Source organism: Asparagus officinalis, chromosome 8 (genome assembly GCF_001876935.1).
Source record: "Asparagus officinalis chromosome 8, Aspof.V1, whole genome shotgun sequence".
NCBI classification, from domain to species: domain Eukaryota; kingdom Viridiplantae; phylum Streptophyta; class Magnoliopsida; order Asparagales; family Asparagaceae; genus Asparagus; species Asparagus officinalis.
Window position 1 is genome coordinate 94,874,029 of NC_033801.1, and position 12,903 is coordinate 94,886,931.

The following is a 12,903-nucleotide window of genomic DNA, read 5'->3' on the forward strand; positions in this document are numbered from 1 at the left end:
TCTATTATAAAGAACAAATCTTATAAATGAGCCTTATTGTGAGAGTATCACTTTGTAATACACATTTACATCGAGAGGAGTGTGTGGTGAGGACGTAGTCGATACCAAAAGGAGTGGCGTTGGTAGTAAATCCTAGAGAGATGTAGTAAAGCTGAGCACTTGAAGGGGGCGATACGTGAGGACTAAAACTTGAGCTTGTAGTTTGTGTATGTACATTATGAGTGACTTGTAGAGTTTTCGGTAAGCTAGAAAACCGAGTGTGTAGAGAAGTTCCGGCTTCCAAACCGGGTGTGTTGATAGTGGAGATTCTCCCCGGGAGTGAGGAGCGGAGACGTAGGACGGAAGGTCCAAACTCCGTGATCATATTATTGTGTTTGGATTGTTCTTTGTGTCCACTATTTGTTTACACTACCACTCTTGTTTATTTTCTCTTGTGGTTATATTCTTGCTCATATCATATTGTATATCTATCTTGCAAGAATAATTTGTTAATAAGTTTTAATCGATATTAATATCTAATAAGATTAGCAATAACCCTATTCACCCCCCCCACCCCCTCCCCCTCTAGGGTGTTTTCAGTTGAGAACTTGTATGCTTGTCTTTCTTGTTCTTGCGCTGATTTTCTTCCTCCAGAATAGCGGCTGTAACGTCGTCGAAGACTAGATTGTCCGTGAGGACGTTGTTTGTCAGGTTGATGATGAATTGATCATACGAGTCAGGTAGACTCTGAAGTAGAAGTTATGCACATTCATTCACACCGATTGTATGCTCCAACGTTGTAAGTTAGGAGAACAGTGTGTTTAGGGTGTTGATGTGGTCGGTCATCGATGTAGATTCCGTCATCCTCAGAGTATAAAGTCTCATTTTTAAGAAGATTTTATTGTGCATGGATTTCACCTCATATAGCTTTGTTAGTGTATCTCAGATCTCCTTTGTTGTCTTCTTCTCCTCTATGCTTGACAGCACCTCGTCTGCTAATGCAAGATGGAGATTTGCAATAGCATTTTCGTTCATCTCGTTCCATTTCTTATCATTTGTGATGTCGTCCGGTCTTGCACTGATGGTCGTCAGGTAATTATCTTTTCTCAAGATAGCATTTATCTTTAACGTCCACAGTAAGAAATTACTCCCATTAAATTTCTCAATCTTGAACTTTACCGCCATTGTTTCTACCACGAACAATAACTTCTTACTATTTCACGTAAATAGTAATTGTACTTATGAACAGTAATCGTATTCGTGAATAGTATGTACTTGTGAATAGTGCCTTATTTATAAATAGTGATGTACTCGTGAATAGTACCCGTCACCTTCAAATGGTAAATGATAATCTAACTTATTTTCTGATGTGGAGGATCCACCTTTGGTGGCAGCCACAGAATATACGATAAGTAGATATATACAAGCACCCTAAGTTGGCTCTGATACAACTTGTTGGGACAAAACCGAGGCCCGATAGAGCAGGATCGCAGCAATAGTAGAGCAAAAGTAGAGATAAATGATAGACACACAGATTTACGTGATTCAGCACTTGATTGCCTACGTCCACGGGCAAGAATAGAAGAATTTACTATGAGGAGAAAATTCTGGAGTTACAATCTTTCTTAACAAGGAGATACTCTCTCTCTATTTTTTTTCTCTCTTACTCTTCTACAATAGAAGTTATTTTTGGGATGAGTTTTTCCTTAAGGATTTGGAGTCTATTTATAGTGTTTGGAAAAAAAACACTATGATAATAAAATATTAATATTACACTATACATCTTTTGAAATTTCCAAACTCGGTGCCTAACCCGGTGCATTTTTCAAAAGTGGGACCCACTCTTTTGCTTTTGGTCAAAAACATTGGTTGTTTATTTCGGTGCCTGACATTTACAACACCTGAAGCCTCAAAAAATATAAACATAGCAATCCCCAACATATGCGGATATATATATTTTAAACACTAGAAAATTAAAATAAATTAGCATTATTATTTACAGTATAAGCTCTCCACAATTAATGCGAATAATTTGCATAAAAACATAATGTAAACACCGAATTGATCAAGTACATATACCGTTCATTAATTCATCTTTCATGTAGCAAAATATAGCACTCATTAAGAAAATTATCATACTTAAGCGTGATATTTTGAAACTTGAGTAATTAAAAACAGTATCGTGAGTTACCATCTTCATTGTCCTCACCCCGTTTAGCATCGTCTTAATTCCAATCATCATAGGTACAATCAAAAGGAATGCAATTAAGGATGATGTTTTAAATTTTAAGTAATTAAGGGTGGTTTTGTGGAATTGCCCTAACTTAGAAGTCGTCTTATGAAATAGATTCTAATATGGAGGTTGTTTTCTATAATCTTATTATCAATATATAATTGGTTTTATATTAATCTTAACAAAAAAAAATGGATAGAAATAAGTATGGATGCTTATATGTTGACGTAATGAAACATATGGGTGGTTTTTTGGAACTATGTAGTGTGAAATAGGGTATAACATAGGAATGGTTCCAACGATAAACTCTTGACCACCGTCTCTTCGACATGTGCATGCACTCGAACTAGGGGTGCTAAACCGTATCCGTATCCGATGAAATATCCGTAACCGTATCCGTTAGGATACGAATATGGTTACTCAAATCTATAACCGATAGGATATGGTTATGGATATGGTTTTGTAGTGAAATATCCGCATCCGTATCCGAAATATCCGAATACATATTAGTCATACTCTTACGATAGTTTCGATTCTTAGATTATGGATTTGTGGTTAATTTTGATGATCAAGATGACTAATCTTAACTATTTAGTTATAATGGACATATTAACGAACTTTTTTGTATCACATGAACTATGTTTTTCTCAATACTATATAGTTTTCTCATATCTGTTTTGTATCCGCATGCATATCCGCTTATATATCCGCATGTATATCCGTAACCGTATCCGATTTTAGCGGATATGGTTATAAGTTTTTCTTACCGAGGTTTATCTGTATCCGTATCCGTATCCGAGATGGGTAAGCGGATATGGATATGGTAAGCATCATATCCGAGCCGTATCCGGACCGAATGCACCCCTAACTCGAACCCCAAGAAAAAAGAAGGGTCAGTATCCAATAGCCTTCCAACTTTGGGAAGGTTTTTACATAATTCTTCTCGATTTTATTTATCTCACGTAGCCCTAAAATTGAAAAGCTCAAAAGGACAACCTCATCACAAATTTTTTTTCAATGAGAAAACCTCAAAAGGAAAACCTCTTCAAAAAATTTTTAGCATTGAACATTGACAAATGCACATGCCTACTGAGAAGGCCTATACTCAGACCCTTACTGGGGCATTCCACTTCATGTATATTTTTTGTTATACATATCCTTCTTGAAAGTCTCCAATACTCTGTAAATTTTTCTGAGGTACCTTAAGCTTTGTATTTATTTTCCTCTATGTATATATTTACTCTACTCTGCATATTTCTCATTAAGTATAGGAAAACGCTTTTTGGCTCGCGCTTTAAGCTCGCGCAGAGACAAAGGGGTGGGACCCACTGTGTCAGTGGGGCCTACCACCTGTTTCTGTTTAACACGCGAGCCAAATAGCTGTGTTGGTAAGTATAACGACTTAACAGAGTAGGCACGCACATCCCATGTGACCTTTGTACTAGTATCACTGCAATATATCACTATCACTATGAACACTAAAAACTATCACTGGAATTGTACTGGATAGTTGATGCATCAAAATACATCCCTCCTTGCATGATTTCCCCTCGTAATGAAATCGAATCACATTGGGTCTTACTCCCTGCAAAATCAATTTCAAGCAAAACAAAGAAGCTCCCGAGCATCTGGACCTTACAGCTGTTTCATATGATTAGATTTTATATTCTCGCTCATACAAATTATAGCAGCTGAATGGAGCCTAGGAATCAGCTGGACCCACATTATAATGCTGCTCACCACAAAGTAACCTCCATCCCATTGAAGAAACTACAACTGTTTCACATGAATAAAATTTTTCCTGTTCTTGCTCTGACAAATTTTATAGCTACTGCATTAGATCTCATCTGCTATGTTTTATTTCAGTCCGGAAAATTGTCTAACAAGGCAACCCCATCAAAAATTATTGCCAAAGAAAAAAAAAATTTTGACCCTCAACCAGCAAATGCCTGCTCTCGTGAGGTCAAATTAGCGTGTGGCGGTAACCAAGGCCATGTGCTCGATCAGGTCCAAGACTCGGTTGCTGAACCAGAGAGAAGATAGATTAGAATTGAACCAAAAATAGCCAAAGAGATGAATATAAGCAAAGGAATTAGAGCAGTTTCATACCTGTAGCCCCATTCGTTATCATACCAAGAGACGAGCTTCATAAAGGAAGCACTCAATCCAATGCCAGCCTTTGCGTCGAAGATGCTTGACCTGAAAGAAAAGTTCCAACACATAATCAGATGAAGTAGAGATCTTATGCAGTTCAACTGTTCAGGTATGGCAAAGGTTGTAAAACAGACAAGATTCAGAAGGGAATATCTACAAATATAAATGCTCATCAAGCTCTGCTGAACTTCAATAGAAAATTATTTATCCACTTGTGCACTGAATACTAACCCTTGAATCATTGCTTAATCCTCTATCATTTTTTGTTTACATCAATCTGAGGATGAAAATCTTTGGTGTAACAAGAGAAGAATAACCCTTGAACTATGTTACCTGGGTACTTCTATCAGAAACTTTACCCATACCGGCACCCGCACCCAAACTTCATGGAAACTTCTTGAAAATATGCATACACTTATTCAAGTGTGTACTAAATTATATAATATTTTAATTTAAAACTCGTCAAACACTTGTTGGACATATATCCTACAATTCACAGCTACTTCTTGTAAACTGTTGGACATAGGTCAAGTTTGTTTCAGCTGAAATATCTAGTTAAGTAAACTGTGATTTTAAAGGGCTGTTGAACATCTAGTTAAAAATCTGATATGTTCTCCAATTTATTATGTACATAAATACAAACAAAAATGTTATGGGAATTTTAATTCACAAACAGGTAAATTATTAATTTTAATATGTATAAATATACATACACATACATACATACATATATATATACAGTCGTGTCCCGTACCCTAAAATTTACAAATGTCGTCTGTACCGTACCCATTTTCATGCAACTTAGCCCTTGAACAAATGCTTAATCCCCAAGTATCCTCGTATAGCACTACTCTAGAGCAGACTACTATTGATATGTCGTTTAATCTACAGTGGACAGTCATCACTATAATTTTTACAGTTTGGATCAGTTCCAACAGAGTTGAATGTTTTTTTCATAAACAAACAAACATTAGTTTTGAAACAAAGTGTAAGTATGACAAAACTTATTACCGCATTTTATTTGTTTGTGTAACATTTTTTCTTGCCAAAATATCTGATTGCAGTCTACCCCCATCCCAAGCATGAATCGTTATATGCCATCTCGGATACTAACCCAATACCCTAATTAGGATAGATTCTTTAAGATTCATAAACACGAAAAGTTGCACCAGAAGCAAGAACCTTTTACAGGATTATCAGCGTCATTGCCAAGCTTAACAGCCATTATTAATAACGGAGCAAGTTCCCCAAACAAAGAAAGAAGGCTGGCCTTACCTTGAATCACCAACAAAATCATTAGAAACTACATCTTCATCAGTGTAGCCAAGTATGCCTAGCAGTGGCCCTTCTGATGCAAATCTGATAGCAAAATAAAGCATTAGATAACTATGGAATTTATTCCTAGGACACATCAGGCCAGCACAACAAGTGGTATAACAGGGATAATTTCTGATGCTACAATATGTCAGTGCATTCTACAAATGTTCAAATAGACCAACATTGCTAAGGTATCAAAGCATTTTGATACAATAATAAAAGTTACTTTCTGCCAAACCTCGCCAAAGATTAATTTTTCACCAGAAAACAATACCACATCAACACTATCAAGTCAACAAATAAAGGTGCAATTACATAGGTGACCCTACAGTTTGTGTATCTTCGCAGGTAACCTTGAGATCAGTGATTGTAATTACACAGGTGACCTTGGAATCCGACGACAGGTTACTCCGATGACCTTGGAGTTCTTGTGGGATGTTGGTTAGTCAGAGCTAGGTTAGTGATTTGTTTCCATTAAGACTCAGATTAGGGTTATAACAAAGATTACTAACTAAAATTCCATTATCCCCACTCTACTAGTCACTAAATTTTTCTATAACCCTAAACCAAAACAAATAATGTTAGGATTAGAACTAGGTTAGTGTTTTATTTAAGTTGAAATTAGGATGAGGGTTGCAACAAAGATTACCGATTAAAATTCAATTATCCCAACTCCACTAGTAACTAAATTTTTCTGTAACCCTAAACCAAAACCATAACCCAAGGTCCCAAAACAATATCCAACAGGAACTCCAAGTCCGCAAAAAACAAATGGCATTAGCCAACATCAAATTCGAGGGTCAGTTGTGTAGCTACGATTGTTATTCTCCAGGTTACCAGTGTACATATGCAGACTCACCAATGTAACTACACCGTACAACCATATACCGAAATGTAATTAACCCACAAGTAAATAGCACAGACAAATTAGACGATTATGCAAGGAATAGATTACATAGACTTCTACATTTCTATAATGATCCACCAGAAAGAACCATGATAATTTATTAAGTACTTATAACTTAACCTCGTTTTACTTTTTACTAGATACTCTGATGAAATTAGGCAGCCAAAAGAAACTTTGTAGTTATAGAGAATTATTTACGGAAAAATTCCTTGCATCTGTAAGAAAATAGTGTTAAACAACCAATAAGAACATATGTCAATAACAGTTAATTAGGACATGAAATATTACTTGATAGCTGCCTTAACATCATCATAAGAAGCACTTTTCTCAAGTCGACAAGTTAAGTCAACAACAGAAACATTAGGTGTAGGAACACGGAAAGCCATCCCTGTAAGTTTCCCATTTAATTCTGGTAGAACTTTGCCAACAGCCTACCACAACAGCAAAAACTGTCAGTAAAACAAGCAAATGGGTATAACGAAAAGAACAACAATGTGAGTCAATGCATTTTGTGTTGTTTATCTACCAACCTTCGCTGCACCAGTTGAGCTGGGAATAATATTTTGACTAGCCCCACGGCCACCTCTCCAGTCTTTCATTGAGGGACCATCAACAGTCTTCTGGGTTGCTGTAAAAGACCGAGAAAAACAAATCAATAAAAGGCATCTTAGAAACGATGAATCAGGACTAAATATCTGGGATATTTCCTGATTCCATGCTGATCATTAAGAAGATATGTGTTAGGATAAACCTGTTGTTGCATGGACTGTTGTCATAAGACCTTCAACGATACCAAATTCCTCATGGACTACCTACAAGATAGAACATAGCAATCTAGATAAGAACCCAAAACCGTAAAGGGCATGACAACTTCCATTTTATTAAGAAAAAAATACAACCATGGTTTTTCTTCTTTTTATGTCATATTTTTTCTAGGCAATATTTCTAGCTAACTAATGATGATGCACATTATAATTCAATATACATCAAGACCAATCCTGGCTAGAGCAGCAAGACAGTTGTAGAACTTTCATTTGAAATAACAACTTTCTTGTTAGGTCGATACTTCATTCTCATTTACTCCCATGCATCAGACCATGGAGCTGATATCACCACCTTTCTTTGCACCATCCCCTTGACCATTGTTTTCTGGTTTTTGATATCATATTTTTTGTAGGCAATTATTCTAACTAACAAATGATCATGCACACTATAACTCAATATACATGAGTTAAGACCAACCTTGGCTAGAGGAGCAAGACAATTAGTTGTACAACTTGCATTTGAAACAACATTCATGTTAGGTTGATACTTATTCTCATTAACTCCAACAACAAACATTGGAGCATCAGCCGATGGAGCTGATATGACCACCTTCTTTGCACCACCCTGCAAGAAATTACATAAAGAGATCAATAATCAAGGTTTCAGTATAGAAGCAAAATTGTCGTAGAAGTCACAAAGAATAATGGAAAGCATAATTGATAAGGACCTTCAAGTGAGCTGATGCCTTATCCACAGTTGTAAAAACCCCTGAAGATTCAACTACATAATCTGCACCAAAATTACCCCAAGGAATTTCTGCTGGATCCCTGCAAGAGAAAATGCTTTACAAGCCTCACATAAAGCAGCAACGGTATAGAGCAAGCCTCAAGCATGGGGCACATCAATTTTCTATGGTTCTAACTTGTTCATACAATCTGAACAAACCAATAAATGAAAGTGTAAAACGAAACATTTCACATCAGTTTGGCAAAAGTTATCATAGTTAAAGCATATAACAGTGAATAGGTTTTCCCCTGTTAAAGTAAGATGCTAAGCAATGGAAGTTTAAAAAACAATAGTATAGAAACAGGGGCGGATTAAGGGATAGGGGTTGTGGTGCACTTGCGCCCTACAAATTTGCATGTTACATGTAAGTCCTTGTAAGATTTACAATTTGCACCCCCAAACAACAAAAAAAAAAGATTTTAAAAATTGCACCCCATATCTATCTCCAAATACGAAGTACGTTAATAGAAAATTGAATTAGCTCAATTAAAGCGTAACGATTGCATCCCATCACGCTCTATAGTTTTATTATATTTTTTATGTTTAAGTAAATAGATACTTGTTGTCTGCCTCCCCAAGAGAAATGTTCTAGATCCACCATTGTATAGAAGGATTATTAAACTTCAATGATTAACACAAAGTAAGACTATTGCCAAACTGAATAGTTCTCTTAACTAGTGCTTGAAAAAATAGAATCAAGTATGTGGGTGCAATATAAATTTGTGCCCTACTTACCCTCAACTATTCAAACTGTCCCTTCATACCCCCCTTGAACTATTTTTAGTTTCATATTACTCCCCTGAACTATTAGATTTGTCCTTGTTTACCCGCTCAACTGTCCCTCTTGGTACCTAGTTACCACTTCCCTTTTATTATTTTTTGGGTATTTTAAATGGATTAAGTAATAGTTAAGTGGGTTAAGTGGGACTGAAGTGATAGTTCAGAGGGTAAGGTTGGAGTGAAAATAGTTTACGGGGTAAAAAGGGATGAATCTAATAGTCTAGGTTAGGAGGCATGAAGGGACAAAAAGAATAGTTTAGGGCGCAAGTACGTCCTGAAACCAGAAATTCAGACAACAGTAAGAACATAATTACAATACCTCTTGCTTGTAACCACAATATTCTTCCCATTTATTTCCAATGTGGACTCATCCACAACCTTAATGGTTCCGTTGAATATTCCATGAGTGGAATCATACTTCAACATGTATGCCTGGAGAGAAAAATCAAATCAATGTGTTTTCATAAAAAAAAATTAAGGACTAAATAAAGCCTTCAAAGAGACCATTATTTTCTGAAGAAACATAGCCATTGTTACGAGAATATGGGACATAGGTCTCAGGTCTCCAACAAGACAAATTCTAAACATTAGGACAAGAGGAACACGTACACGCACGCACGCACGCAGATGGACGCAAATCATAACTAATCCCATGGTCACAACAATAAGCTTTTTTAGCATTAAGAGCATGTTTGGCAAATGGTCAAAGTGGATTATAGTCCACTTTTGGTTGTCTGGCAAAAGGATTATTTTGGATTATAATCCACCAAAAAATAAGGTAGGGTACAAAAATAGGTAGGGTACCCCAGCTTATTGTTGAGTGGATTATAATCCATGTTTGACCAAGTAGAAGAAAAATTTACCCCTCATGATTTCACAAATTCCCAAGCTCATTTACTAACTCCCCCACCACCAACTCCTTTCCAGCCATTTTGACAACAATGGTAGATAATCCACCCATTTACCAAAATATGCAAAGTCTGAAAACAGATCATAATCCACTAAATTTACCAAAACATTTTGGATTATAACCCATAGTTCACAAACATGCTCTAATTTACTGATCTAATGATATTATCTAGTTAAAATATAATGCAACATTTAGATAATCTTAGGAATGATGCTACACTTGTTCACACATCCTAGTATTCTTCTCTTACGGATCCATTCTAGCTACTTTGTATAACTGTCAGCTCTATAAATACAATGATATCCCTTTTATTTCGTTTTATCACACAAGTAACGAGTCATAGAACACCAGTGCCCAAGTGTTCTGTAGAGTCCCCGTGTCGAAAACAGCAAAATTTTGTAAAGATGGGAGTATCCCAACAATATTGAGCATAACATGCTGACTGAAGGATAACAGAACAAATTCCACCAAAAGGATAATGGAAAGGATATTAAGCTAAACTACACTTCCCTATGCCAGATTGTGACTGATATAGTTATCAGGAGAAACTTTATCAATAAAAAAATGAGCAGTACCAATGCTGTTTAACAAATGAAAAAAAAATGATAGGTTACAAGCAATGTTTTTAGAATACTACAAGCGATCATTCTTCTATCTTTTACTAGACAAAGTGATCAATTGACCAAGATACTTTACTCAGAACTCAATATAGTTAAATGTATTTCTTGCTAAAGAGGAAAGAATATTCAAAAGTGATACATTTGTTCCATGCTTCCTAAAAATCATCACTGTTTAAAATATCTTGATGATTCATTTGTAAAATAAAGAGGGAAAAGCTACAACACTGCTAATTGCCCTAAGCCTTCAATGTATGGAGAAATTCCAAACATGTCAACTTAAACAAAAATAAATAAAATCAATCAAAAGTAACCAATTTACTTGACATAAGAATTCACGACATGTGAAGCATAAAGGTGCATGATATATCAGAAAATATAGTACGGGAGACAATAATTGGAAGGCTTGTAGCATAACACTGTAAGACACACCTCTTTGTGCCTAATTAAAATTCATAAGAACTAGTAAAGCAACAAAAGCATAAGAAGCTTGTGGTGTCTCACCATGTATTTAGAATTAATAAATGGATCATTAACTGCTACAACTTCAACATCATCCCTAGTGGTGGCTATGCGCAAGACCAACCTCCCAATGCGACCAAAACCTGCACAAATCAATTCTTGTTACATGCTTAGCTTACAAATACGGCATTCAAGTGACCTACAATTTCAGTCTTAAGGTATAGACAAGATTGATTGCTGCCAAAGTCTCAAATGGATAACAATAAAGAGTGAACATACCATTTATGCCAATCTTTGTCTTCCCACCACTCGATGATCCTAAACAACAAAATAAAGTCAAATAGCAGTAAAGCTCTTACGCCAAATAAGGGAAACAAAGATGAATCATTTCCTCCTCTTATTAATCTGTTACTTATAAACAGAACCACTAATTTCACAAGATAGGCTTTCAAAAGGCTATACTAAATGGGTTACCAAGCTCTATGCTTCAAATAGGGACCCATGATGTTGGCAAATATATAAAGGCAATCAAATGCAGTCTTAGTTCCATCAGCAAGAATGAAACTTACTTGGAACAGCTGGAGGAGCCTCAGTGGCTGTGGCTTTCACAAGCTGAAGGCTTCTGCTGCTAGATATCCTACACAATTTCGGAAAACAAGGATTCAGACAAACTAATTGGGAATGCTAGAAAAGAAAACAAAGGCCAACAATGCAAAATGCTAATAAGATTCCAGCTGCTTACTGCGAAGAGGGTACTTCTAATGGGGAAACAGAAGACCCGAAAATACTAGAGCTGAGTCTAACTGAATTCAGACTGTTTTTAGTACCATGGCAGAATACCTGCACATTAATGAGTACTGCATCAAAAGAGGAAATTTATAAAACAGATACAGAAAGAAATGGTAGTTTAACATAATATAAATATAACCAAATACCGAGTTAAACTTTAGTGGTCATGAAATAAAGAACGCTACCGGTCAAGATAAATAAACAGCAGAAAGAAAGATACTGCATAAAAGTTGGCTTGGGATGGACTAAGAACCTAACATCAAAAGTTATATGGATGAAGAAGATAAGAGATTTCGGATGGTCTAATCATATCCTAGCACCATGCCACAGGGAGAGGAAAATTTTAGCTGCTTTGTCATTTATAACCACCAAATTTAAACTTTCTAATACAAAATTCAAGAATAAAAAATGCAAAATTTTGAAAACAAACAGTTTACTGATTAATAATGATTAGTAGAGTGAAATAGTTGAAATTTCAATGAATCTACTAAAAAATCCTAAAAAGTGAAAGTAAACCTCTAGCCCCCTGCTCACTGAAACCAAACGAGGCTCGAGAGACCAAAATACAAGTGAAATAATGATTAAAAGATGAAAGGTTAACTCTGAAGGGTTCAAATACAGTGATTGATTTGAATGGTTTTGGACATAACCTAGCACCAAATCATAAAGAGAAAGGAAATCTTAGCAAGTTTTAACAGTTATAACCACTAAATTGAAAACTTTCTAATAAAAGGGTCAAAAATTAAAAAATACATAAATTTGGAAATAAAAAAAGTAGTGTTTATACAGTGAAATGGTCGAAAATAGCAATGAATCGCCAGCAAATTTCCTGAATAGTGAAATTAGAGCTCGTACTCAAAAAACCCTAAGAAGTCCAAGACAGCAAAAAATTTTGAAATAATGATTAAACGATGAAAGGGAAATTATAAATGGTTAAAATGCAAATTTGAGCGTGTTTTGACAATCAAAACAACTACTAAACTTAAACCGTTTATTAAAAAATACTAATAATTTTAAAAAACTGCATAAGAGATGAAACAAAAAAAAAACTATTGACTAAGAGAGTTTAATAAAGTAATCAACGAACAACAACTAAAACTTTAGGAAAAGCAAAATGAGAGCGTGAACTCAATAAAAACCCTAGAAGCACCAAGAGAGCAAGCACAAATGAAGCAAAAGATTAAAACTTGCGAAACCTTGCAAG

The 12,903-nt window shown here is 35.6% G+C and overlaps 1 protein-coding gene across 1 annotated transcript in view; it reads right to left on the reverse strand.

Annotated features, from left to right (window-relative positions):
* The window catches only part of LOC109821548 (glyceraldehyde-3-phosphate dehydrogenase GAPCP2, chloroplastic-like), a 10,368-nt gene continuing 1,306 nt past the window's right edge, over positions 3,842-12,903 (reverse strand). Inside the window, exons 2-14 of the mRNA XM_020387729.1 lie at positions 11,653-11,767; positions 11,480-11,547; positions 11,190-11,228; positions 10,953-11,053; positions 9,241-9,353; positions 8,083-8,182; positions 7,833-7,979; positions 7,342-7,402; positions 7,121-7,218; positions 6,879-7,021; positions 5,642-5,725; positions 4,322-4,411; positions 3,842-4,235 (exon numbers count right to left, since the gene is read on the reverse strand). Of these exons, the coding sequence (XP_020243318.1) occupies positions 4,181-4,235; positions 4,322-4,411; positions 5,642-5,725; positions 6,879-7,021; positions 7,121-7,218; positions 7,342-7,402; positions 7,833-7,979; positions 8,083-8,182; positions 9,241-9,353; positions 10,953-11,053; positions 11,190-11,228; positions 11,480-11,547; positions 11,653-11,767 (1,214 nt within the window). The 3' untranslated portion in view covers positions 3,842-4,180. The remainder of the gene's footprint in view (positions 4,236-4,321; positions 4,412-5,641; positions 5,726-6,878; positions 7,022-7,120; positions 7,219-7,341; positions 7,403-7,832; positions 7,980-8,082; positions 8,183-9,240; positions 9,354-10,952; positions 11,054-11,189; positions 11,229-11,479; positions 11,548-11,652; positions 11,768-12,903) is intronic.